General features: G+C 47.8%; 1 protein-coding gene across 1 annotated transcript in view; it reads left to right on the forward strand.

Annotated features, from left to right (window-relative positions):
- LTF (lactotransferrin) overlaps nt 1-24,524 on the forward strand; it is a 28,819-nt gene extending 4,295 nt beyond the window's left edge. The window contains exons 2-17 of the mRNA XM_044255292.1: nt 2,132-2,295; nt 4,556-4,664; nt 4,989-5,171; nt 5,476-5,623; nt 6,176-6,231; nt 7,657-7,835; nt 8,303-8,477; nt 9,224-9,378; nt 10,562-10,652; nt 11,627-11,674; nt 12,166-12,321; nt 13,931-14,072; nt 19,947-20,014; nt 21,617-21,801; nt 22,714-22,903; nt 24,315-24,524. Coding sequence (XP_044111227.1) covers nt 2,132-2,295; nt 4,556-4,664; nt 4,989-5,171; nt 5,476-5,623; nt 6,176-6,231; nt 7,657-7,835; nt 8,303-8,477; nt 9,224-9,378; nt 10,562-10,652; nt 11,627-11,674; nt 12,166-12,321; nt 13,931-14,072; nt 19,947-20,014; nt 21,617-21,801; nt 22,714-22,903; nt 24,315-24,349 — 2,084 coding nt within the window. The 3' untranslated portion in view covers nt 24,350-24,524. The remainder of the gene's footprint in view (nt 1-2,131; nt 2,296-4,555; nt 4,665-4,988; nt 5,172-5,475; nt 5,624-6,175; nt 6,232-7,656; nt 7,836-8,302; nt 8,478-9,223; nt 9,379-10,561; nt 10,653-11,626; nt 11,675-12,165; nt 12,322-13,930; nt 14,073-19,946; nt 20,015-21,616; nt 21,802-22,713; nt 22,904-24,314) is intronic.
- The last annotated feature ends 3,225 nt before the right edge of the window (nt 24,525-27,749 follow it).

A 27,749-nucleotide genomic window follows, 5' to 3' on the forward strand; every position in this document is an offset into this window, starting at 1 on the left:
AATTTATGGACTGCGTTTTTGGTGTCATAGCTAAGTAAACTTTGTCTAAGCCAAGGTTGCATTGTTTTCCCCTTGTGTTTCCTTCTGAAAGTATAATTGTTTAACTCTTACACTAAATTTTATGATCCAACTTTGAGTTAATTTTCTGTGTGTGGTGTGAGGTAGGGCTCTAAGTTAATCTTTGTATGAGCCTACCTGTGTGCTAGCACCATTTGTTAATAGACTATCCTTCTGCCTATGAACTGCCTTAGTGCTATTAACAAAAATCAATTGAATGTAAATGTAAGGATTTACCTCACTCAGGACTCAATTTTTTTCATTGATCTATATGTCTATCTCTATGCTAACATCACACTCTTGATAACTGTAGCTTTATATAATTTTTTAAAAGATTTTATTTTATTTATATTTATAAATATATATTAATATATATTTAAAAATCTTTTAAAATATTTTATTTATTTATTTGACACAGAGAGAGATCACAAGTAGGCAGAGAGGCAGGTAGAGAGAGAGGGGGAAGCAGGCTCCCCGCTGAGCAGAGAGCCCGATGCGGAGCTTGATCCCAGGACTCTGGGATCATGACCTGAGCTGAAGGCAGAAGCCTTAGCCCACTGAGCCACCCAGGCACCCCTATAATGTTTTGAAAATAGGAAGCAAAATTGCTCCAGATTTGTTCTTTTTCAAAACTGTTTTGACTATTGAATATAAATTATATGGAAAAATTATAAATATAAGTTATATAAAATTAATTTGGCTATTTAATATCAATTTATTTATTTATCCTATATACATTTTCAAATCTGTTTGCCAATTCCTCCAAAAATAAAAAAGTGGCCTGCCAAAATTTTAGTAGAATTTGTGTTGATTATTTGTATCAATTTAGGGAGAATTAGCATCTTAAAAATATTGAGTTTTATAAAGCATAAACAAAAATGTTTCTCCACTTATTTAGAACTTCTTTCTTTTCCCTCCGCAAAGTTTTATAATTTTCAGTGTAACAATCTTGCATTTGTTTTGTTAAATATTTTTCTAAGCATTTAATTACTTTTGATGTTATTATGAATGAAATTATATACTTAGCTTCATTTTTGGATCAACCAATGCCTATATGCAAAAAATAGAATTGCTCTTTGTGTATTGATCTTGTATCCTGTGACCTTGTTTTACTTGTGTATTAGTTCTAATCACATTTTGTGCACTCCTTAGGATTTTCTACCTAGAGGATCATGTAATCTGCAAATAAGGACAGTTTTGCTCCTTTCTCTCCAGTATGGGTGTCTTCTGTTGCTTTTTCTTGCCTTATTGCTGTGGTTAGGATCTCCAGTATTATGTAGAATAGAAAAAGTGAGAGTGGATACCTGATCTTAGGGGAAAGCATTCAGTCTTTCACCATTATAATATAATGTTCACTGTAAGTTTTTCAATGATATGGTTTTTAAGGGATGTGAGCAAATCTGGTCTAGCCTCATTCTTAATTGCATAGATTCTACTAACAAAGCAGTCTCGGCTGGAGAACCAGTCTTCTTGATACAGGGTGAAATGTGGTAACTCAGATGCACTGACCCATTTGGTACACCACTCACTACTACCGAAAAGGAGTTGGGTATGTTTTAGTTGCCTTGGCATCATCTGGGGATATTCTTGTCAAAGCAACAGTCTAGAGGGACTTGGATTCTAGGCTGGATTTTGCCACCGCTGAGCAGACAATCACTCAGTTTTCTCAAGAGCCAGTTTCCACCTTAATAAAACAAGAACAGTAATCCTTTTCCTGCCTACCTCTTGACTTCAAGTGGGTCAAAGCAGGTGGGAGAACCTCACAAATGGATGCAAAGGGTCATCATCATTTTTTAGAGGTAGGAAATGTGTCAGGTACAGGAAAGAAAACAATCCAGAGGCTCTGACCATCTCCTTTCATTTACTGAGAGTCACAGCCCTCTGGCCAGCAGAGAATGCTCATTAGACCATCAAGACATCTGCACTCGAGGACAGTGGCCTAACTTTGGCACTGAGTGAGGGGGAAAGGGGAGGAGCAGAGAGACGGAAGAGTCTGGAAAACCCTGTCAGAGGGTGAGGTGGTGTCTCCCGTGGGCAGTGCTCGAACCCTAACTCCTTGGTTTCTCTCTCCCAGGACTGTGTCTGGCCGCGCCTAGGAAAAATGTTCGGTGGTGTACCATATCAAAAGCAGAGTTGACAAAATGCTCCAAATTCCAACGGAATATGAAGAAAGTGGGGGGCCCTACAGTCTCCTGCACAAGGAGAACCTCCCACCAAGAATGTATCCAGGCCATCAAGGTAAGTCATTGCCGTGTGTTTGGGTGGGACCAAACTGAATGGAGGGAATGAAATGGAGTGAAATAGAAAACGTGTTTCCCCCCACTTCTTCTGCTTTTCTTTTTGAGTATCTGTAAGTTGGGAGTGCTCCTTCCTTATAGGACACAGGGCCATTTTGAAAGAAGATATTAACATTTCAAAGTTGAGAGACCAAAGGTGGGGAATCTGGGGTTGCAACACAAATTGTTAAGAAGAGTGTTGCAAACACAGAAGTAGTCACATTGGATGAACAGGCAACATCAGGGTTCCTCTGAAAGGTAAAACCTCCAGAAGATCATTACCGCCGAACCCTGAACAAAGTAAGATCAGCTGATCTGTAGTTACTGGATCACAGGGCTTGGGAATGGCTGGCCAGGGCACTAGGCATTGGAAGGACATTTGTGCAAAACATACTCAGAGAGAGAGAAAAGGGAATCATGACTTCCGGATGATCGCAGATTCCTTTTGTTTTTTTTAAGATATAAGATCTACTGAAATAATTTCTACTCATTCACTCAACATATATGTTCTGTGTCCCTTCCCTGTACCATTGTTGTGGGCACTTGACTCTAGCAGAGTGGATGAATTGTGTCAAAGTTTCTAATAATATCTAGAGTTATCAGAACAGTATGTAGGGGTAAAAGATCTAGCTTAAACAATGTTTTAGGCTATTGTTTTATAACTATGGCCTTGGGAAAAAACCACACCAGCATACACTGCTAATTTAAAATGTAGAATCTTAGACTTCGTTCTAACCTATTCAACTGAGTACCTGTGATGGGGTCACAGAATTTGCCTTTTTAATAAAACCCCCTTTGAAATCAGTTCTAGATACCACACATCAAATGATGTCCTTGGAAACAGAACACACATTTTTGAAGAACCAAGGGACAGGTTAATTCTCAGAAATTTGGAGGACAAGAATGCTTGTAGCTTTTAAGCAATGAACAAAATCATGAGGTAAACTGACAGATTGAAAAACATAAAAAATTTAATTTATAGCCATGAAAAACATGCAACCAAAAGATTTAGAAAGCACCAGAATGAGTATGCAGCAGTTCTGACAAGGGGTTCCTATTTACCGTACACTCTATAAAGAATTAATTCAACCTGGTCAGAAAGGTAGGGTCCTATACAAAAAATAATATGAACTAAGCCTTAGTAAGAGGGCATGCATAATTACTAAAAATATGAAATGTTCCCCTGAGTAACCGGAGGAATATACACCTAAGCAATCTGTTAGCACTTGCATTTTTAAAAGTAATAGCAGTAAAACAAAAGACTGTCCTGCTGGAGATTTTATAGCAAAACTGATCTTCCTGGTTGGTGGGATTCTAAATTGCCATTACGGATCTTCTGGAAAGCAGAAAAACAACAGTGGCCAGGGCCATGAAGAGAAACAGGCTCACCGTCTGGGTGATTCCCACCCTCGGATGCCTACCCCACGGTGACAGATCATCAGAAGGAAAAAAGAAACCTATGAGGACAAAGCGATCCATAAAAGCATAGATCTCATAGCAAAAAAAAAAAAGAAAGTGCTGAACATTTGAGGAATTACTGGATAAGCCATGGAACAACCGCACTATCCTAAAATAGGAGGAGGTCAATGAAGTCAATAAAGACAGCAGGAGTAAGAAAATGTCATGCGGTTTTAGATGAGTAAAACAGGGCACCAAATATTGTCTCTACCAGATTGCCAGTATAAAGGTGCAGTCGTTAATTGGTTGCCTTCCGCTCAGGTCATGATCCCAGGGCCCTGGGATGGAGCCCCGCATCAGGCTCCCTGCTCGGCGGGAAGCCTGCTTCTCCCTCTCCCACTCCCCCTGCTTGTGTTCCTTCTCTCGCTGTGTCTGTCTCTGTCAAATACATAAATAAAATAAAAAGAAATAGGTAAGTATATGAGAAGTAATATGCCAAAGAAGTAATATGCCAAAGAATATGCACATGGTTTATTAGGATAATTTTAAGATAGCATAATAGTTCTATTTTCTCTTCGATGAAAAGGAACTTAAAAGAACCAAATCTAGAGAAAAGATGGGAGCAAGCATCTAGAATAAACAAGTTTGGATATAAATGAATGAAATGAATGAGCGATAAGGGCAGGGGATTCATACAAAAAAGAGAATATAGTGATATGGCTGGAAGATCCTTCTAGCCACAAAGACCTGTGACATCCTGGAATTGAGTGGCCTGGATTAGAGTAGGCTCTCTTCTGAACCTTGGCTGACCTCTTTGCTTTCAGGCAAACAAGGCAGATGCTGTGACCCTGGATGGTGGTTTGGTGTATGAGGCTGGCCAGGGCCCCAACGAACTGCGACCCATAGTAGCTGAGGTGTATGGGACCCAAGCAGGTGAGTTCTCCCTGGAGACCCAGAAGCTGGGGTGGCCCTGGTCTTGGCCCTGGGCTCCGTGCAGTCAAAGGGGCTGCGTTGTAGATGTGGGGTCTCAGATAGCATCCCACTTGCAGGGGTCAGAGTTCCTGGGCTTTGGGCCAGATGCCCCCCCAGTTAGGGAGGACATGTGTGTGCTCCCTGCGGGGACAGAGTGGACCAGAGGAAGAGGTAGCCTACAGCTCCCCTTTTCACCCGGGGAAGGTCAAGGTGGGCTGTTTTTCCTCTCTCTAAGGCTTTTAATTATCCAGTTAAGAGCTTTCAGTTCTCTCTGTCCCTCTGCAGAGCAACGAATCTACTATTATGCTGTGGCCATAGCCAAGAAGGGCACCAACTTTCAGCTCAACCAACTACAAGGCTTGAGGTCCTGCCACACAGGCCTTGGCAGGTCCGCTGGATGGAACATCCCGATGGGTACCCTTCGTCCATTCTTGAACTGGGCAGGGCCACCTGAGCCCCTTGAGGAAGGTGAGATGGCTGGGGGATGGAGGGCCCTCTCCGGCGGGGGTCCCCAGCCCAGCTGCACACACAGGCCGCTCGGTACACATGTGTGATGGGCCCAAGGTGGGCCTCCCTGCACCAGCGGCCCTTGGAAGGAAGCAGCTGAGTCTGCTGTCGGCCAAGGGCATCTCTGAGCTCCCAGCCTCACGAAGAGGTTGTCCAGCAAGGACAGAGGAGGTGGCTCTCTGCCCGCAGGAGGGACTCAGGGAGGTGGGACGTGCTGTGGCTGGGCCGGCTCACCCCATGTGGTCTGTTTCTCTGTGTTTGACAGCTGCGGCCAAATTCTTCTCCGCCAGCTGCGTGCCCTGCGCGGATGAGCAACGGTACCCCAACCTGTGTCGCCTGTGTGCGGGGACAGGGGGAAATAAATGTGCCTGCTCCTCCAAGGAACCATACTTTGGCTACTCTGGTGCCTTCAAGTGAGTGAGAAGTTATCTTCTCCTGAGGGCCACGTGTCCTCAGCCCAGGAAGCCTTTTCTCTGGCCCCAAATACAGCTCAGCCTGCTGGCCGGGCCCGCTGCGGTGTAGACAGAAGGACTTAGTAGAAAGAGGGCACTGATGTTGCCCGGCGAACGTGCCCCTCCAGCCCCCACCCCCGGACGCCCCCATGGTGCCCCTCACCCCTACACCAGTCTGGTGGTGGCCTCAAGATACTCAGACTTTACTTTCTGGTGTAGAGTCTTCCAACCCTTTTATATAGAAAGACCCATTTGGCCCTTTCAGCCCCTAACACAGGAGATGAGGGGGGTGGTCTCTGGCCAGCACCTGAGCCCTTCTTCTCCACCATCTACCTGGACGTGGCTCTTGCTCCCTCCCCAGATGGGGTCCTCCAAAGCCTCCGAGCCTTGACCACTGTGGGTCGGACGCCCACAGGAGACAAACCTCGGGACCCTGTTCCCCTGGGAGGCACGAGGAAGAAGTGGGGGAGGGCCGCTTCGTGCTGACCCTTCCCGTGCTTTCTCATTCCACAGGTGTCTGCAAGAAGGGGCTGGAGATGTGGCTTTTGTCAGACACAGCACAGTGTTTGGTAAGAGGCAGGAGGAGAGCCTTGGGTACTCTGCTTTTATTTTATTCTCCCATAATTTTGAGTATTGAGCTAATCGGATGCCTCATCTCTCGGCACACTATTGTTGGGGTTCCCTACAGCACATGCCTCTTTTTATTTTATTGCTTCTTTTAAACAATCACTTCCCCTTAAATCCCCCATACCCACTGCCTTTCTTTTCCTCATCGACAGCCCCGCGATGGGACTTGACGCGGGTCCTTCGAGACGTATGGGGTCTTGCAAAATGCAGAGCGCCCCTTGTATTTTGGCGTTTTAAGACCGCAGACGTTTCAACATTAGAAACCATGCTGCTGCCCAGATTTTCCACCCAGCATTTTGTTCCAGAGACTTATCTGTGTTTTGTGTCTGTCTAGTTCAGTGGTTCTGTCTGTTGAGGAATGCTCCATGGAATGTGTCTACCAGATTCGAATGCTTTCATTTTCTTCTGTTAGTAGGATTTTGCTGTAGTTGTTGGGATAGATGGTGTTTGTCAAGGTCAAGAACTTTACCAAGTTCTCCATATTACTAGTTTTCTGAAACTAAAAAACAAACACAAGTAGATGTTGAACATACACATACTTGTTCTGCATCTATTAAAATTAAGATGTTCTCACGGTTCTCTTCCTTTTCTCCATTAATGGCATCATTGCTTTAGCTTTTTGGATGACTGACCATTCTTTTGTTAATGGGATAAACTGACAAACAATAATCCTGATCTGCTAGTTTTTAAGATACTCTGTTAGACGGAATTAGCTAATGTATATTTGAGATTGATGCATTTATGCTCGTAAAGACAAGAGGGCTGTCATTCTCTGCTGTACTTCTCTCTCTGATTTTGAGATCAAGGTTGTACTAATCTCATAAGAGAAGCTGGGCAGGTTCCTGTCACTTTATATATTCGGAAGCAACGTATATAGGAGATGCATCAGCACTTCTAAATCGGGCTGAACTCCCTCATAAAAACAGTCTTTCCCCTTCTTTAGATAGCACCCAGCGTTGGGAAGTGATTCAACTGTATCTCTCGCCGTAAAAATGTTTGTAATTTTTATTCTCTCTAGAGAGGTGGGTGAGGCATCTCCCCCGGGATGGCTACCTGGGTTGCTTCTGCCAGCTGGCCCTTTTCTGGGCAGAGTTGCCATGAAAACAGATGGGGTCTGGTTCTGCCTTCTCGACCAGCCAGGCAGCAGTCTTGATCCCGGAGCAGCCTGTCTGATCCAGAGGAACACTGGGCTAGCCCCCGAGGCTTTCTGGGCATTGTCATTCCTTTTGGAATGTTCTGGAGCAATGCACTGCCTTTCTCACTGCCCAGTTTTGTAGAGTGCCTCCGATGTCTCCTCTGGGGGAAGCTCATGGTTAGTGCCTCCAGTAGTCTCATCTGAGCTCCCCTTCACTTTTGCCCTTCTCCAGAGAACCTGCCAAACAAGGCTGACCAGGACAAGTATGAACTGCTTTGCTTAAACAACATTCGGAAGCCCGTGGACGCTTTCCAGGACTGTCACCTGGCCCGGATCCCTTCTCATGCAGTTGTGGCCCGAAGTGTGGATGGCAAGGAGGACTTGATCTGGGAGCTTCTCCAGAAGGCACAGGTATCCACCCCTCGTCCCCCCCACCCCTGGAGGCCCTCCGCACCTCCTTGGATTTATGTGGGGAGATGCTTTCCTTCCCTAATTTCCTGCTGTTCCAGAAGTCCTACTGCAGCCTCTCTTCCCAAAAGGTGACACATTCAGTGAACTGCCTACCTCGGCGGTTCTCGAGACAGCAGAAGCAATCAAGATCTCTCCAGCATTACTGAGGAACATTGTCTTGTGGGCTGGAGCAGAAGCAGAGGGAGGATGGGGCAGTATTCTCAGGACCTTAAGGTGCTGGGACCCTAGCAGCTTTCTAAGAAATAAGCCACAGCTGAACTCCTGCCACAGGGAAGGCGCTGGTCCCTAGGCAGGAGGAACAGAACCAAGGATCATCCCCGGGCTCCAGATGCTATTTTTCAACCTGATGTTTTTCCTTTCCTCTCTATTTAACACTGAGACTGTGATTCTTATTCTTCCCGAATTAGGAAAAGTTTGGAAAAGACAAGTCATCTTCGTTCCAGCTCTTTGGCTCCCCTGCAGGGGAGAAGGATCTGCTGTTCAAAGACTCCGCCCTTGGATTTTTGAGGATCCCCTCGAATATAGATTCTGAGCTGTACCTTGGCTTCAACTACATCAGTGTCTTCCAGAGCCTGAAGGAAAGTGAGTGAGGCCGGGGCAGGACCTGGGTGAGGAAGTTGGGGGGGTGGGGGGGTAGAGGGAGTAGGGGGGTGAGGGGTGGGGAGGCAGGCTGGCAGCAGGGGCTGCAAACTGCGGGGGAGACCTTCCAGAAAGGACTCTGCACTCCCTTCTCAGGCAGTGCGGCCCTGCTCTAGAGCGGTCACTTCTCCACTGGAGGCAGAGGCCAGTGTCCTGTCAACCAAGGCAGGGCATGACGAACCCCCAGGGCCTGGTGAACACCAAGTCTGGGCTGGGGCCCTGCACCTGCTAGGGGGAGGGGGCGGATATCACAGTGAGCCAGCTCAGCCGTGGCTCCTCTCCTGGGTGCATACACAGGTGGGAGTTTGAGGGGGGAACCAGGACTCTGCACTGTCCTTAGAAGTGGTTACTGCCCGAGGGGAGTCCGGGGATGGGCTCAGTGTCTCCTAAGCCATCTCCTGGGACTGCCACTGTCTCTGTGTCCTGGAGCTTGTGTCCCGTGGGACCCAGACATTAGACGAGTTATTGCACTAAAGCTGGAAGGGTGGATTAGAAACCGGGGAAGTCTCCAAAGGAACAGAAACGAGAAGCCCGGTTATGAGCGCGCCTGGAGAAGGGGTTGTGTCCAGGAGGGATGGCGGGGAGGGCAGCAGGTGCCGGGGCGCTTTTCTGGGCTGGCGGGCGCCGGGCGGCGCCGGGGTGTCCCCGCTGGGCTCTGGACCCCACTTCGGCCTTGTTCCCGTGAGCAGAGGCTTCGGAGGCGGCAGAGCGGCGCGCGCGGGTGGCGTGGTGCGCGGTGGGCCCGGAGGAGCTGCGCAAATGCGAGCAGTGGAGCCGTGCGAGCGGCGGGACCGTGAGCTGCGAGTCAGCGCCCAGCGGCGAGGACTGCATCGCGCTGGTCATGGTAGGGGCGCGGGCTCCGCCGGGAGTGGTCCGGGGCCCCGGGACGCTGCGCGCTCCGTTCAGAACTGCTTCTGGTGGCCATTCCACCCGTCCCCACGCCCAAGCCTGCTTTGTCGCAATTATTGCAGGGGACGGAGGAAACCTAGACAGGTAGCATGTCGGACACCACTAGCAGAGCTACATCGCGGTTCAGGGGTTGAGAGCTCCCTACCCCGGATTCCTGGGTACACGTGTGCATCTCGGATTGCACCTGTTCCGTAGGCTTTGAGTCCTTGTCACTTGCGGATACGTCGTGGCCATTTTCCCACGTGAACATAGTCTCTGAAAACACTTAAAAATGATGTTAGGGTATCTTTCCTGTGTCTGTGGCTTGGTTTAGCCATGATCCTATTCTGCTTAGTCCCCTTATTTCATTATTATCTATAACTCAGTGCCCCATCCCTGAATAGAAATCTTCAGCCACGTCTCCAGTTATTTTAGGAGAGTTGTTAAAAAAAAATTATTACTGAGCCAAAGAGGGAGTTAGTCTTGATGAATCCATGTTCCAATGTTGGAGTGCAGGGTTGTTCATTTCCAGGGTGAGGCAAATCAGTCATCTTGGCTCATTTGTTAAATGCCTTTTTTTTTTTTAATTTACTGATTTGAGAGAGAGAGAAAGAAAGAGAGAGGGAGAGAGAGCACAAACAGGAGGTGGGGCAGAAGGAGAGGGAGAAGCAGACTCTCCACTGAACAGAAAGCCCCACATGGGGCTCCATCCCAGGATCCTGGGATCATGACCCGAGCCAAAGGCAGATGCTTGAACCGCTGAGCCACCCATGTGGAACAGTTTCTGTGTAGCTCTTTGAGTGTGGTGCCAATGGGATGAGAACAAACCAGGGTGGTTGTTCGCATGCATTTCCTCCGTGAGTGAGGCTGGTCCAAGAGGGTGTCCCAAGAGAGCTTGGAGGACAGAAAGTCTGTGCTGGAAGTGACAGCCTGAAAGGCATAGAGGGCTGGTGGAGAATCAGTAGTGCCCATAGTCTTTCCTTGGATGCTCTGTTCACACAAACCCCTGTCTCTTTCTGCTGCTTTATCGGAACACCTGACATTCTCTGACGTATAGCCATGCTCCAAGAGACCCTAAAACAGATGGGATGGGAGAGAGCCTCCCTGTGTGCTGCTGACGATTTGTTTTGGTTTTGCAGAAAGGAAAAGCTGATGCCTTGAGCCTGGATGGAGGACTTATCTATGTTGCGGGCAAGTGTGGTTTGGTGCCTGTCTTGGCAGAGAACCAAAGTAAGTTGGGGGAGTGTCTTCTCTGGTTTTTTCCGTCTGGGCCATGGGAGGAGTAAGCCCACCGGGTGGGGTCCAGGTGGAGATGCTGAGACGGGGGATGCATTCAAACAGGAGAATCGGGGGGAAAGGATAAAGGAAAGAGGCTTTTACCTGCTGTATTGAGAAGCATGGATCGAGCATGGACAGAGCATAGATTGGCATGGATTGGCTTTTTCCTTCTCATTTTAAAAAAAGGTTTTAGGGGCACTTGGGTGGCTGGTCGGTTAAGCGTCTGACCTTGACTCCGGTCATGATCTCTGGGTCCTGGGATTGAGCCCTGTGTCAGGCTCCATGCTCAATGGGGGAGTCTGCTTCTCCCTCTCCCTCTGCCTGGCCCCCAACTTGTGCACTCTCTTTCTCTCTCTCAAATAAATAAAATCTTTAAAAGAAGAGTTTAGTGTAGTATAATATACATACAGAAAAATGCCCATAGGTGTGCAACTCAGTGATATTTCACAAACGGATACGTCCCGGTGTGCTAGTGCCCAGATCGAGACACAGCAAATTCCACGTGGCCCTGGGTGCCCTCCTGCCACCAGCCCCCTTACTCCAGCCAGGGTAATGACCCTTGACCTCGGACAACACAGAGCAATTCTGCCTGATTTTAAACCTTGCATGTGAGGCATGTGCTTTGTACGTCTCTCGCTCGGTGCTCCGTTGGTGCTGTTCCTCCAAAGGATATGGACTCTCGTGGCTGTGCGGTGTTGTGTGCCGTGGCTCGATCCTAAGACAGAGGCATTTGGGTCACGTCCAGCTGGTGGCCGTTGTGAGCGAGCATCTGCGAACACAAGGACTGATGCCTTTCTGGTGCCCGGAGCTGCTGCACCGTCCCTTCTCCTCAGATTGGATCCTGTGTCGTTGAGATTTTAAAAAGTTTGCGACTTCTCCACAAAGCTCAGCGTTGAACGGCATTTTGCTTGTTTTTGTCCTTTCAGAATCACAGGACGTTAATGACGCAGGTTGTGTGGATAGACCGGCGGAAGGTGAGTTGGAATCTGTTCCTTTCCGGTTGGAGGTTAAGTCCTCATTGCCAGAGGGGGAGATGGCAGGAGCTCTAGAAAAACTCAGAGAAAGGGGTGCAGCTGGAGAGTCTGAAGTTCTTTCGAAGATGCATATAATTCACAGATGCGTAATGGTAGTGAATGTTCTGCTGACCTTCACACTTGGCTGAGAACTTTCAGAATGGCTCAGTGTGTCCTGATCACAGGACAGGAGGTTGGTTACGTCCCTGTCTCATATGGCTGGGTCAGGGTAGGTCCCCAGCCACCGCTTAACGGCTCGGCTTGTCTTCTTCCTTTCATAGCCTAGATCGGTCTCACCTTCACATAGAACAGTCGCTTAAGTTTCTGACAGTGGCCAGATATCTGGGGGGGTATCCCTGATTGGTGGGGCTCCTTGACTTGTTTTGGCTCTGGCTGCAGATAGCTGTGCTCAAGTCTAATGCCAGGTGCCCCCCCACCTTCTGTTGTTCAAGGGTACCTTGCTGTGGCCGTTGTCAGGAAATCAGACCCCAGTCTCACCTGGAACTCTCTGAGAGGCAGGAAGTCCTGCCACACCGCCGTGGGCAGGACCGCGGGCTGGAACATCCCCGTGGGCCTGCTCTTCAACCAGACGGGCTCCTGCAAGTTCGGTAAGGCGTCCTGAGGGAGTCGTGCCTGGGTAGGCGCGCTGAGCTGTGGGACCTCAGGGAAGGGGGGCGGCGGGGCTGACTGTGGCCCAAAGGCCTCTCTTGGGGTCAGCACGTTGTCTGTGTGGCAGACTGGACAGCGAGGAGTGGGTCACCCCACCCCAAGATAAAAAACTGGAGGACCAGTCGGCTTCTCTGCACCCTAAGAATAGATACAGGTTCTGAGAAGTACAGAATTTTTTTTTTTTTTAATCTTTTGAAGTGTTCGATCCAAATTTCTCCTAGGCGCTGGCTTCCTAATTTGGGGAAGGGCACCTGTTTGCCTTAGGAAACAGACTTCCTCCACGCTGCCAGGAAACCAAATTAAGAGCTCAAGGGTTCTGGCTCTGCCTGCTTCTGGGGCCTTCTCTCCCTGCATGCCCCATGTTCCCCCCGACCATGCGCAGGCCGTGGCCCACCTGCTGTGGGCCCCGCTGCTGTGAAAATGTGTGGCATGTCCTCACCGGGGCTTGCCTCTCGTGCAGGGGTCTCCTCAAGGAGGACGCCGCTGCATTTTGAGTGGATTTGGGAGCCCGGCTCGGGCAGACTTCCAGGGGGCCCTTTCCCAGCCCCGTGGCTGCCTCCAAGCTGGGAGAGGGGACCTTAGCAGGTGCTCCCCGGGCCTCTCCGGAGGTTGACACATGGTGTGGCTCTCCCAGGGGCAGGGCCCGCGTGAGTCGGATAATGGGTGCTAGCTGCTCATGGAGGCAGGACCTTCTCGTCCCCAGGGTGCCCTCTCGCTGTCACCCATACAAGTCCATGTTAACTCCTAAACGTGGGTCAGATCCCACGGGGGGTTAGTCGGATCAAGTTCAGCGACCAGGAGGGAAAACTCCCAAGTAGCAGAGGCTTCCACAAAGCAGAGGTTTCTTTCTCCTGGAAGTGAAACCCAGAGATTAGATGGTCCGGAGCTACTGTGATAACCTCCCAGGGTCAGAGCCCGGACTTCAAACACAGAGCTGTGATCTGTGTGGCTGCTGTGCTCAAGGTCCCTTCATGGCCCGAATATGTCACAACTGGAGTCCGGGTGCCCCCTTTGGCAGGCCGTGTGCAGAAGGAAAGAGAAGAAAGGGAGAAAATCTGGGCCAACTGTCTTCGAAGGGTGTTTCTAAGGAACTTGCTGGAGAGTTCTGTACTAGTCACAGGGCATCTGGTAAGGCCAGTCTTTATTCTAACCGACCGGATGCCCAGGTCAAAAGCAGGGCTTCTGTTTCTGAGGATAGGGGGCATCAGATCCTGGAGGGCGGCCAGCAGGTTTGGCTGTGGGTCACTGCCAAGTTCATCAGTTGAGTCTCAGCCTGAAGGTGTCACAGTGGGCCCCTCTGCCCAGTACCGGACCCTTTTCTCCAGCCCCCGGGCAGACTTCCTGTCAGTGCCTCCGGTGTGAAGCCCTCCTGATTTCTGCTGGGCCCTCTGTGGGTGGCAGCACCAGCTGGTGGGTGACATCGAGGGTGTGGTGTCCTTGCCAGGCTGTGGAATGGACCCAACCCAAGCTGTATGGCCTGCTGGGAGGAGAGGCCTCCTGGTCTCGACTCAGGTGGGAAGCACTGACTCCCGTGTTCGTTCTCTCCAGATGAATTCTTTAGCCAGAGCTGTGCCCCTGGGTCAGACCCGAAGTCCAACCTCTGTGCGCTGTGCGTTGGCGACGAGAAGGGTGAAAACAAGTGTGCGCCCAACAACAACGAGAGATACTTTGGCTACACTGGGGCTTTTAGGTGAGTTCTGCAGCCGAGCCTCTCCGGGTGGGGCCTCGTTTTTCATCCCTCATCCTCCAGCATCTTGACTGTGCGCTTCTAAGGAGGCAGACACGGAGACACGGCCTGTCACAGCAGAGCCAAGGGGCGGCCTGGGGGCCCCCAAAGGGGCTGCACCCATCAGGGCCCCTCCACTCCTTCCCAAGGCTGCCACGGGGTTGCTGCCGTGGGGTTGCATGACCTCAGCTCTGCCGGGCCCCTCTCTGTGGCCTGGGACCGCAGTCAGCCTCAGTGGGCCTCAGCGTCATCCTCCTCAAAATCAAATGGGTCGTGTCTGTGGCCTCTTAAGTCCTTTCTACAGTTCAATTTTATGGGCAAGAATTCTCTTTCCTGTAGCCGCCACCCTCTTCGCCCTCACCCCCCATCAGGCTTGTTCTTCTATCTCACAGTTGACTTTTCTCTCTGATTTCAGCCTTAGAAATGGCAAAGACAAAGCAGTAGTGCATTGTTATTTTCCACAGGAAAGTGAAAGATAACCCAAAAAATACGTTTTTAGAATTCACCAGTTTTAACCACTTAGTGATCCACAGTAATTATCCATAATTCAAAACTGCAACCCCGTTCCTACAGAGGTCGGCTTCTCAGGGGTCCTCCCTTATCCCTTTTTCTCTATTCACCAAAAATATATGGCACCTGGGGGTCCTGGGTGGCTCAGTCAGTTAAGCGTCTGACTCTTAATTTCAGCTCAGGTCTTGATCTCAGGGTTGTGAGTTCAAGCCCTGCATCAGGCCCTGCGCGGGTGTGGAGCCTATTAAAAAAAAAAAAAAAAAAAAAAAAGATATTGCACCACCAGATGGCGTCATGGATCTGACAAGGACAGTGGCCAAAGTGGGGTCTTTGAACTTTTCATATATAAATTCAGTAGCCTTCTCTCCCACAATGGGACGATATAGACGTAACTTTTACTATAGTGTGAGTGACTTATGAAAATATTTTGTGAAAGTATGAGAATATCTTTAAAAGACTAAGGATTTGCAAATAGAAAAGCTGTGATGTGATTCCGCTCAAATATTGAGTAGACACTGAGAAAAACCCAGAGGAATCATGTGGTTTTCTCTTTTATAATCATGGGAAGGTATTATTCCATTGGAAACATCTACACCTTAGTCCTCCTCTTTATTCAAGAAGGAAATGTTTTGTCTTTTGTCTAAACTGAAAGCTGGACCCAGAAGTCCTAGCATGGCTACATTTCTAATTAACATTCTTATATTGCTGGTTCTTAATTTTCACTTTTCAGCGATTTTTCTGCTGACTTTCCATTATGGAAGAAGTTCTAGCCTCTCCTGCAACTCCTGTGCCTGTTCCACTCACAAGCACGAATTTCACCTTTAGCACCCAGCATATTTTTATTTCATGTTCAGTGCTTACGTTATTATGAATATGTAAATATTCTCATATCAAATATGTGGTATAATAAGGTTGTACTTCTCTTACAGTACAAAGTTTTCATTTACTCTAGGGTTAATAAGTGTCTTTTTTTTTTTTTTTTTGCTTCATTGTTTCTTTTTTTTTTTTTTGCTTCATTTTTTGCGTCATGTTTTTTTGCTTCATGTGCTTAAAAAAAATCACTAGTTCATCGAAAAACCCGTAGTCAGTAGTGTAAACCTCCTAACAGTACATACCCAGACTGAATACTGGCTCTGGTTCGTCAGATGCTGGGGAATCTTGCTCTGGCCAAGTCCCGACTGGTGTTTTCGATGCCTCTTGCACAGCTGTCGTTCTTGGATTCCCCTTGATGGTCATTCTGGGATTTCCCTTCACAATACTTTATGTTAAATTGCCTGTTTCCTGGATTCCATATCTTTTGCTTTCTTGGCTTTGTTGGCACAGACACATCTTTTTGAGAGAGGCTGAATGGACATTGTTGTTCTTTGAGGATTACATGTCTGAAAATGTGTTTGTACTACCTTTGAAATGATGTATAGTTTGGCTGAATGATTAAGTGTCAGTTGAAAAACATTCTCCCTAGGGATTTTGACAGGATTTTCCCTGTCTGGGAAAGGACAGCATTAGCTATTTTGACCAATCCTCTCACTAAAAACAAGCAAAAATGTTGGAATAGTCCACACAGCACGCGCACGCGCATGTGCACATGCGCACGCGCACACACACGCACATACATTCTTAAAAATATCAAATAAGTAACAAAGTAGTAAGATTATTAAGGGAGACTAGGAATTCAGAGAAATAAGAGTTCACTTTGTCCTGAGGACATTTACCTGTCGTGACAAACTTGAACACAGAGGTTACATACAGCTTTAAGGTAGGAGAGAGTCAGAAGTAATTTCCTCACCTACTCCTGAGGGCATCAGGTTGTTGGATGCTGAGGAAAACGGAGGAGAATGCACACCAACCCTGAAAAACTGAAGGCATGAGCCCCCTCCTGCATGGATTTGCAGCTCAAACTTATATCCCCTAGAATGGTCCAGAAATTCTCAACTAATGAATCTTTTTATTTATTTATTTATTTATTTATTTATATAAAGACTTTATTTTTTTTTGAGTTTTTTGTTTGTTTGTTTTTTCCAATTTATTTGTTTTCAGAAAAACAGTATTCATTATTTTTTCACCACACCCAGTGCTCCATGCAAGCCGTGTCCTCTATAATACCCACCACCTGGTACCCCAACCTTCCACCCCCCCGCCTAAAGACTTTATTTTTTTATTTGACAGAGAGAGTCACAGTGAGAGAAGGAACACAAGCAGAGGGAGTAGAAGAGGGAGAAGCAGGCTCCTCGCCAAGCAGGGAGCCCGATGTAGGGCTCGATCCCAGGATCCTGGGATCATGACCCTGAGCCGAAGGCAGATGCTTAACTACTGAGCCACCCAGGTGCCCCTCAACTCATAAATATATATATTTTTAAACTCATAAATATTTTTAAAAGTGGTCCCAGACTAGTGGTCCCTCTAGAAACCTGCCTGAAAGACAGCACCTTGAAGATAGGCCTCAATGATTGCCCAAAAATCCTATCTTTTTTTTTTTTTTAAAGATTTTATTTATTTATTTGACACAGAGAGAGAGAGAGATCACAAGCCGGCAGAGAGGCAGGCAGAGAGAGATGGGGAAGCAGGCTCCCCACTGAGCAGAGAGTCCGATGCAGGGCTCGATCCCAGGACCAAGAGATCATGACCTGAGCCGAAGGCAGAGGTTTAATTAACCCACTGAGCCACCAGGTGCCCCCCAAATCCTGTCTTGATAACAATGAGAAGTACACAGTCAGAAGTAACTATAATAGTATGAAGCAAACACACAGGGGGAAAGTTACTAGAAGCAACATCCAGCAGAAAAAACAGTATTTTTTCTAAAAGAATAAATTGAACTTCTGGAAAGGAAAAAAAAAAACACAGCATTTGAAACTATCTATGCCATTGGCCTGTTTCACAGCTTAGACATAGCTGAAAAGAGAATTAAGGAATATATGTGAAAAAATTATCCAGAATGTAACAGAAAGACAGAAACTACAACAAATTCAAAAATTTAAAAACATTAATCCATTGTCTTCTAAATCTAGAATTTCCATTGAGAAATCTACCATTTTAGATTCCCCATCCTTAGTATGTGACTCTTCCTTTTTGAAAAAAAAATTATTTTTGATTTTTCAACAATTTATTTGTAACATCCTTGTTCTGAGAGAATGAGCTTTAGGAGGGTGAGGAAGCATCTTAGACGCACAGGTCGACACAAAGAATATTTTGTGAAGAGTAAAGAAATCAGACACCTATGCCTCTCCCTTAAATGTGTATTTCTCTCTAAATTTACAGAGATTGAACGATGAATGAAAAATACTTTTAAGGAAAAATTCATTTGGGGTTTTATCGAAAGTAAGATGCTTTGAAAACAAGTTTCTTAAGAAGTTTCTGAGTTAAGGGGCGCCTGGGTGGCTCAGTGGGTTAAGCCGCTGCCTTCAGCTCGGGTCATGATCTCAGGGTCCTGGGATCGAGTCCCCCATCGGGCTCTCTGCTCAGCGGGGAGCCTGCTTCCCTCTCTCTCTCTGCCTGCCTCTCCATCTACTTGTGATTTCTCTCTGTCAAATAAATAAATAAATAAATAATCTTAAAAAAAAAAAAAGAAGTTTCTGAGTTAAAAAAAATCTCCAATGTTCTGAAACTTCCCACTGATATTTCTTTATGTGAGTCTCCTTTTAAACCTTTGGATTGGACACTTGGTGGGCCTCTTTTGTCTAAAAGCTCAAGTAGTTCTGTTCTGGGAAATCTTACTTCATTATTTCTTAGATTATTTCTACCCTTTTTTCTCTGACTTCTCTTTAAACTTTAATTCTTAAATTATAGACTCCTGGATTATCATTTCATCTTCTTCTTATTTATTTTTTTTATTATTTGCTTTTCTTTATCTTCCAGTTTCTGGGGTATTTCCTCAGCTTGACCTAATCATTATATCATTTTTGAGAATTTTGATAATGATTTTTGTTTTACTTTCTAAGAACAGTTTGTATTCTGACTGCTCCTTTTTAAGAGCTTCTTGTTCTTGTTTTATGACTGCTACAATTTCTTTCATCTCTTTAGCGATATTCATTGTAGTAAAAAAAATTTTAGGGTCCTGGTGGTTCAGTGGGTTAAGCCTCTGCCTTCAGCTCAGGTCATGATCTCAGGGTCCTGGGATTGAGCCCTGCATCGTTCTCTCTGCTCAGCAGGGAGCCTGCTTCCCCTCTCTCTCTCTCTGCCTGCTGCTCTGCCTACTTGTGTTCTCTCTCTGTCAAATAAATAAATAAAATCTTTTAAAAAATTTTATTCCTTCTCCTGTATTGTCTCTGTATTTTCTGAGCGTAATTAACTATGTTTTTGCAGTCTACATTTTTTCCTAGCTTTTATTCCAAAATCCAGTAGTTTCTGGCCACTTGTCCATATTTGAGAATAAACACAAACAATGACTGTGAGTTCTGTATCAGGTGCCATGTCTTGGCTTGGTTATGGGGCTCACCTATGGGGCAACTGATTCGTGTCATTTCACTGTGGGGCATCCCCATGTCAGAATCTATAGGAATTTTTTTTTTGATTGATCAACTTTTCCAGAGAAAGAATCATCCCATATGCTTCTTGGGAGGCTGAGTGGGGGAAAGAGGTTATGATTTAACCTTACAGAATATAGGTTTTCAGTCCACTCTCTGACATCAGTGTTGGGCCTCTACTCTCCACTGTGCTTGGCTCTTTGTCTCTCATGTAATTCAGGTTCAATATCTTGTGAACAAGCCTTCAGTCTTCTGCCAGAGGGTGGGGTGTGCGGAGCCATCTCCCATCCAAATGGAATAGAAGGGCACATAAGCCATGTTTATACACACTCTATCCAGTCCTCCTGTCTCAGCCAGATTCGTGATGCCTGGTACTTCTAGTGATGCCTGGTACTTCTAACTGATGAACCTTTCTGGAGTTCTGTAGCACACATCAGTGTTCTTCTGGGCTTCCCTCTCTTCCACCTTCCATTTACAGCTGTCTCTGCTCAGCTGGATCAATTACAACTCATTGGTTTGCTCTCCGCCTTTCAAAAGTTGTCAGTACTACCTTCTCTCTTCCCCTCCTGCCCTCCCCTGACTCATGGTTTACAGCTTAAAAAATCTCATTAAAGTTAAAAAAAAAATGAAACCCAAAACCCATCAATTTCACTAATGTCATTTTATTGGGACTCTGGAAGCAGGGAAGATTCATAAACATATATGTTCAAGCTACCATTTTAAACTATATGTTCCTGGAAATATTTGTCTTTATCTATTCCATGTTTACTCCCTTGTTCCAGTTTTTGGAATCTACATTACAAATATTTATGAAAACCCTAATAGTTTCTCATTTGTGGCAATGTGTTTATTTTCTGGAACATTTTAGGTGCCTGGCGGAGAGGGCTGGAGATGTTGCATTTGTGAAAGACGTCACTGTCTTGGAGAACACGAATGGTAAGCAAAGTGTTTCCCTTTCGTGTCTCAGTATTCAGATTTGCAGTTGGGAAGTTATTATAACCTTTTCTAGGCTCTGGATCAATTACTTGCAAAATTCTTTACTTAATTATGCCACGTGGTATGTCTGTGAGTGTCACACTGATTTTGAAACCATATTCCCCCCCCCGCCCACACACACATACATCCCAGCCATACACAGTAGCAAATGTCTCCCTGGCTTTGTCTAGTCAGCCACAGAAGTACACCATCTTCCTGTCCCAAAGTTTTAAAAAAAGAAGTAAGGGGCCTTCATTCAGACCCATGTGAGCCCTCTGTCTGGAAACTCTTTGGGAGTCTTTGCGGGGACAAAATCACAGGCAGATACCAATAATGATATAGTGAATAGTAATTGCCAACTTCTGCACCCTGAGCCATCAGGCCTCCCTCCAAACTGTAGCCTTCTCCTGAACCCCTACTTGGGCCCCAAGGCAGACATAAAAGCTTGGAGTGATCTCAATATCAAATAGAGCCAAGAGAACAGATAAAGTGTTTGTTTTTGTTTTTGTATTTTTGAGGGGAGATAGGGTAGAAGGAGAGAAGCAGGGGCCTGAACATTGGATCTGTGTTTGCACATACACAGACATGTGTAGAATTCTACTTCAAATTTATGAAGCGTTAATCCAAGTGATCTCTGGGGATCGATGGATGTCAGTTTTTTTTTACTGAAGTGTAATTAACATACGGTGTGATATTAGTTTCAGGTGTACAGTATAGTGATTTAACAATCACTGTACATGACTCAGTGCTTACCACGATAAGCGTACTCTCGTTATCCTAGAGTGATGTCAGATTACGGTGTAAGTTTCTTTGGGATTTTACAACTATTTTTTTAAATCGATGGAACATACTCAATAAACTTACAGAAGTTCCTATCCTTTGTCTGGTTATACACTAAGAGCCTTTGAATATGAAAGGGAGGAGAAAACAATTTCTTCTTGAACATAAACCAGATGTTACTTTTCTAGAACTCACTGGAAAATAGGGCAGAAGTGGAGGGCGTTCTTTTTTTAAAAAATTAACAACTCTGTTGAGATACAATTCATGCTATAAAAATATGCTCATTCCAAATGTGTGACTCAGTGATCTCTAACACATTCATGGAGCGCCACACCCACCAGCCCAGCCCAATTCTAGAACACTCTAGAACACCCCAGAAAGTACTCCTGTCCCTTTCCCCACTCCTCCAGAGCTGCCCACCACCAGTCTGCTTTCTGTCTCTGTAGATTTGCCTGTTCTGGACATTTCACAGAAATGGAATCCCGTGGCCTTTAGCAACTGGCTTTTTTCACTGAGCATCACGTTCTCAGGGTTTGTCCACATTGTAGAGCATGTCAGGGTTTTGCTCCCTTATGTTCCTGGATCCTATCCCCTAGTGTGGACACAGCACTGATGTCTGCTATATTTGGAGTTTGTATAGCTTGTGCAGACAGCTTCCTTCCCTCTCTCTCGTGTCACTGTGACCCACATGTGTGCATTTCAGGAGAAGCCAGTGGACCCAGAAAGGAACTGTACCGAGTGGGGCAGCCCCATGGCTGATGCTGCCTTTCTTTATCTCCCCAGGTGAGAACCCTGAGGCCTGGGCTAAGGATTTGAAGATGGAGGACTTTGAGCTTCTGTGCCTCGATGGCACCCGGAAGCCTGTGACGGAGGCTCAGACGTGCCACCTGGCCATGGCTCCGAACCACGGTGTGGTATCTAGGCAAGAGAAGGCAACACACTTGAAGCAGGTGCTGCTTGAACAACAGGTGTGGATCGCCAGGGCCTCCTGCCATCTCCCAGCTGCATGGGCTGCTGCGAAGCGGGGCAGTCACAGCGCTAGAGGGGAAGCAGCCTGTCCAGAGCCCATCTTTCCCGTCCCTCTGCATGAAGTTGGTTTCACGCCGAGGAGCTGCCCAGAGTCTCAGTGATGGGAAAAACTGAGACGTCCGCACGCATAATCTCTAGAAAGTACACACCCAGAACTTCTGTAGTTTGAAGGCTATCTGTGGGAAGTGGTTTGCAGGAAACCGTGCAATTTCCTTAAAGTCTGTGATTCTATTTAAGAGCGTCTAGATTTTGTGTTAGAACACCTCATGTCCAGGTGTGATTTAAAGACAGTGGCCCTAGACTGGTAATAATGGGTATAGGAACCTCACTGTGGCATGCTCACTGATGCTGGTTAGATGGGTTCATCACCAAGGTGTGTTGCTCTTGCCCCTCGGATGAGGCTGAGTGACCCACCCGCCCAAGGCAGTGACCTGATCGAGGACAGAGATGATTTCCAATGCAGACTGCCTGTCTGCGAGAGCTGGCCTCTTGGAATGCTGTAGGTGATCAGCTTTTGTGGGAGTTCTCAGAAATCCTCAGCTGTCACCTAGCCACCCAGAGATTTTAGGGGAAGAGGCCGCAGATGGACAAGGAGGGAAAGATGGCAGGAGGTGAGATCAGAAGTAGGGAGGGGCGCAGTCCCTACCTGGTGTGTCTGTCACCTGTGGGGCACGGGCTGCTGGAGGACATGGGGCAGGGCGGGGCTCCGCCAAGTGGTGGAAGGCGTCCAGAACTCAGCTCCTTTCATTCTGTGGGCTTCCCAGGGCTGAGCCTGGATGGAGGAGGTGTCTTTGTCCTACATTCTCCTGTTTCCCTCGGCCACTCTCTTACTGTCTGCCTTGTTACGACAGAATCAGTTTGGAAGAAACGGCGAGAAGTGCCCAAGAGACTTTTGCTTGTTCTTGTCTGAGACCAAAAACCTTCTGTTCAATGACAACACGGAGTGCCTGGCCAGACTCCAGGGCAAAAACACGTATCAAGAATATTTGGGATCAGCGTACGTCACGGCCGTTGGTAATCTGAGACAGTGTTCGAGCTCCCGTAAGTGCGACACCCCGGGGAAGCCGGCACGCGGGAAGGGTGGCGAGGTTGCTGGGCTGGGTGGCATTTTGGGAGTGAAGATGGGAATAAAAAAGTCACGGCGATGTGCCTTCCTGCTGCCTTGGGAAGTTACGGTGTCACTGACAAGATGAAAGACTTAGGGAAAAATCAGGCACTAGTAATATGCTCAATTTTTATAATGCTGAGGGCCCGTCCTGGGTTTTAGAAACTAATGATACATTTTATCCAGTAGAATGAAATGTGTGTACATGTATGTAGCTATATGTATATATGCTTATACACACGTACATGCACATACATGTATGTGTATGTGTACACGTATGTATTCAGAAAGGACAAATGCTGGTCTCCAGACAGTTACCGTAAATGCCAGCCATGGAAAATACAAAGTCTTAGAAAGCATCTTAGCCAGGAAAATGTATTGAAAAATGATTTGCTCCTTGAAGAACATGTGTAAGATACTGCTGAGTGTCGTAAGACCCCAGGGGTGATTCTAACACTACAATGTGCACCACCTGGCCTGGGCATGGGGTCGCCCAGAATCTGGTTCCTGAGACCTCATCGACAGCTGGAGACATCGGGGTGCTGGGGGCCCCGGGGTGGGGTGGGGCCCAGAAGCTCTAGTATCAGTCTTTCACAGCTAGGCGCTGTGTCCCCCACAACCCCGGCCACCGAGGGGACACTGGGCTGTGTTTGGAGGTATTTTTGATTCTTACAACATGGGAGGGTGCAGCTGGTGTCTGTGGGCAGCAGCCATGGTTGCTGCTGAACAAAGCAGAGAACAGCCCGGTCAACCAAGGGCTGCCCGGGCCCCAGTGTCAATACCACCGCTGCTCTTTAGCAGGGCAATTTGATCAGGTGGTTCGAGGACTCCGTTCTGAGAAAGAGGCTGCAGGGCTATTCCGGTGCCCAGAGTGTGTGCCTCTTGAGGGCAGGGCCCGTGTGTCCCTGCAGGAACCTTGGCACTCAGCACAGTGCCTCACACCAAGCAGGCCTCGGGGAGTACTTGTCAGTGCCCAAGGGCACGAGGAGGTGACCGCCGCTGTGGACAGATCTGCATGAAGACGGGGCGTTGACGGCTCTCATCCAAGGACTGTCTGTGCCTTGTGAACTTGACTGTGATAGTTGAGTCAGTTAGAGGCAAAAGGGGGTGGGGCCTGTGTCACTCAGGCGAGGCCAGGAAGTCACCCTGGTTAGTGAGGCCCAGAGCCAAGGGGCCACCATCAGGAGGAGGCTCGGAGGGCCAAGGTGAGCAAGCACGGGCCGCAGGTTGGTGGGAGAAGGCAGGGGAAGGTCTGTGTTTCAGTACCCTCCTGGACTGATACCTTGGTTAAAAAAAAAAAAAAAAAGAAGCCGGTTTCTGACTCTCCTGCTTTGGTGTGCCCCACAGCGCTTCTGGAAGCCTGCGCCTTCCTGAGTAGATAAAACCCGCCAGAAGATGGCCTGGCCTCCCTTCCTGAGGCGCTTCAGCCCCTCGCAGCTCCCGGCCCTTCCCCGGGGAGGCGCTGGGCCTTCTCCCACCCTGGCCAGTGATCTGCTTCCCCAACCCCGTGCTGTCATCCTTGAAGTAAAATAAAATGAGAAAGGCTGTCGGCTTTCATTCCTTGTAACGCATCATTCATCTTTCCTAGATTTTATGCCGAAATCATGGGTCCGCTCCGGGGCTGGGCCGGCTGGACCGCTCCTCCTGCATTTTCCAGGCCCTGTGCCTCCTCTGTCCCACAGGCTCTTGGAGGCAAAGGACAGGCCCGGTAGCTGGTTTCCCCAGGGGCATCGGCTGGTTGTTCACATGGTGGTTTGTGTGTGTGCTTGTGTATGCGTGTGTTTCTAGGGTAGGGGGAGGGAATAGAGAGTAGGAATGAAGGCATCCTAAAATGTGAAAGAAACTGGATATCACAAAGATTTTTGAGTGTTTTGAGTGTTTGGTATTTTAAATAAAATACGTCGGTACAGCGAATGTACAAGTAACGCAGGCATCATAGGGAGAGCTAACAGCCTTCTGTCCCCTTGTCTTCTGACTGGCCTTATTGTCCCCCCACCTCCGGCTAACCTCCATTCACTTGTTTTTCCCCCCGCTTTCCTCGGCCCAGCTCTGGAGAGCATGGCTCAGGCAGGCTGCCCTCTCTTCCTTCAGCAGGCAGAGTGGGCGGGGCGGGCCACTCTCTCGTTCTCTCTGCATCTCGCGGTGACTGGGTTCGAACCTGTTCTCTCTCCCGAGTGGTTCTGGAAAAGGACGCCCACGGCCTCCCAAACCACCAAGCTTCTCAGGGTTTCCGGATCTCTTTCCCCGAGCCCGGGGCCGCTCCTCGAACCCCTCGAACCCTTCAGCTTCCACTCATCCTCCTCTCCGGCTTCCTTCCCCCGCCGTGTGGAGGACCCATGCTTTGTCCTTGAAGTGTGCCTCCCCTGTGGCTTTCTTCTCCAGGGTTTTACTTCTGACCCATGAAAGAACCAAATGACCAGGTCTCGGCTGCTAATGCAGACTTCCTTCCAGAAACTGGAGCTCAGTGGTGGCCGGGTACCAGCTCTCTCAGACTGCTAATTCTTCCTCAGGAAGGGAACATTCTCTGGCTTTCAGTTTTTCCGTGAGCTCACTGGACCCAACAGGCAAACGCATGCCAACCGGGTGAAGACAACGCAGCCGCCAGACAAGGGCGGTCAGCATTGACCACCACCAATGGGTAGGTAGCTTTGCTGCAGCCTACACCAGGTTCTGAAATCTGCCAAGAAAGAACATGTATTAGGGTCCCCTAGGCTTTGGAAGAAAACTCACTTTTTGCTACTATGAATTATGGTCCAGATATGCCGTCCCTCCTCACTGAACTTGAGAACGTTTTTCAGGGAGCAACATTTGATTCTGTTGTCATGTTCATTACTATACGAGCCCCGCAAAGCATAACATTTGGACAGTATGAACCTTCTCGTATAAATAAGATACAAAGGAGAAATTAAAGTCCCACCAGTGAAAAACCCTTTCTGGCCATCAGCTCATGCTAAGTTCTATCAAACAGCAATCTCTTGTTTCTGCTTCACACCCGTGTCTTTCCGCCAGTGACTCTTTTTTTTTTTTTTTAAAGTGCTAAAGACACATTAGCACCTTTTTTTTTTTTTTAAGATTTTATTTTATTTATTTGAGAGAGAGAGACAGTGAGAGAGAGCATGAGCAAGGAGAAGGTCAGAGGGAGAAGCAGACTCCCCATGGAGCTGGGAGCCTGATGTGGGACTCAATCCCGGGACTCCAGGATCACGCCCTGAGCTGGAGGCAGTCGTTTAACCAACTGCGCCACCCAGGCGTCCCCGCCAGTGACTCTTTTGCTCATGTCTTTGTTCTGAGACCCGGGCTGAAAGAGAGATGGGGAGGGGTGCCTCATCGTAATTTTTAGAGCTTCTGTAGGATGCTAGCATGGTCATTCCCATCACTTCATTGCCCTAAATCAGTCGGGTGGCCGCGACGTCGAGGAGGTGGGTATATGATGTCCCGTAGGGAGCGGCCCGGTGGGAAGGAGCAGTGAACATCTTGGCCATAAGACTCTATTTCACTTCTGTGCCTGAGGCTGTACCTTCATTTATTTCAACCCTAAGGCTCTGGTCCATCTCTTTTCTGAGATTTAGTGTTGTCAGCAGAACACACAGGAACATCTGTACCTCAGGGTCACAGTCATGAAATGTAGAGAAGGTGAGCAAATCGCCATTCTGCTGTGGTCGTGGGTGTGAGAAGCCACCTGCTTCTTCCAACCGAAGTGACAGTCCCACTGGGTTGTGAACACTGTGGCCTGAACCAGGTCATTTCTAGTGTTTGGGCCAGAATGAAATAAATGGGTGACGTTGAGTTTGGATTTTAGGATGGAAGCAAAGGGTATGTTAAGAAATGGTTGTAGGTGGTCACGGGGGTTGAGAAAACTGAGCCCTCTACTCTGAGAGTAAGAGTTTGGAGCCAACTTAATCAAGCTGACTCACTCTCCTAGATGAATAAGGGAACTTAGAGTTGATTGCAGGTGAGGGAAATGTGGAGATGGTGGAAAATCCACTCAGAGAGGACCCATGGGCCCCAGCCTCTCAGATTCTAAAAGAAAATGTCATCATGGAGACAATTCCTGCCCCTGCTGGCCAGGATACTTTATCCCGGACACCTAATACCTATCAATAATTGGACCCATCTTGGCCATCCCCCATCAGGACAGGGTCTGCCTTTGGGGAGAGCATGTGGGGAGCGGATCACAACTTCTGGAATGAAAGGTGGTGGAGACCAGTAATGAGGGAGCAGAAGGATGTGGGTGACAGGGGGTCGGAAGAGGGTGAGGCCCCAGGAACCTGTGGAAATTCGGAGTGGGACCCTGAGCCCTCTGCAGAGCAGGAGATAGGTACCACGGCATGCTATCTGAGTTCTAAGGGAGGGTGTCGCTGCAGAAAGATGATGTGGAGAATCCGGAGTAAGGCAGGGACAGATGGAGGAAGAGAAGAAACAGCCCACCAGCTCCTTTGCTTCAGCTTGGCTGGGATGGCGGTCAAAGCCTCCAGTCGTGAGAAGGAACCAACGTGTGCACTTTGTCTTAGCCAAGAGCAACATCCCTCCTTCTGTGCGTCTCAGATCCTCAGGGACACCCAAACCCCGAAACTGCACCCGCGGTAAACTGTCTTCGAGCTTCGCACTCATGAATTCTCGCAGAAGTGGGAAGTCTGCACATTTGGGTTCCATAACTTCCCGGATGCTCCTTTCTCCTCCCACTCGGGGGGGCATCCCACCTAGTGCAAGCCCTGGGCTGCCACGTGACCTTCGGTCCCCACTTTCTTTTCACACTGAAAGGAGGGTGGCCTCGGATTGGTG

Source organism: Neovison vison, chromosome 6 (assembly GCF_020171115.1).
Source record: "Neovison vison isolate M4711 chromosome 6, ASM_NN_V1, whole genome shotgun sequence".
In the NCBI taxonomy this organism is placed as follows: Eukaryota; Metazoa; Chordata; class Mammalia; order Carnivora; family Mustelidae; genus Neogale; species Neogale vison.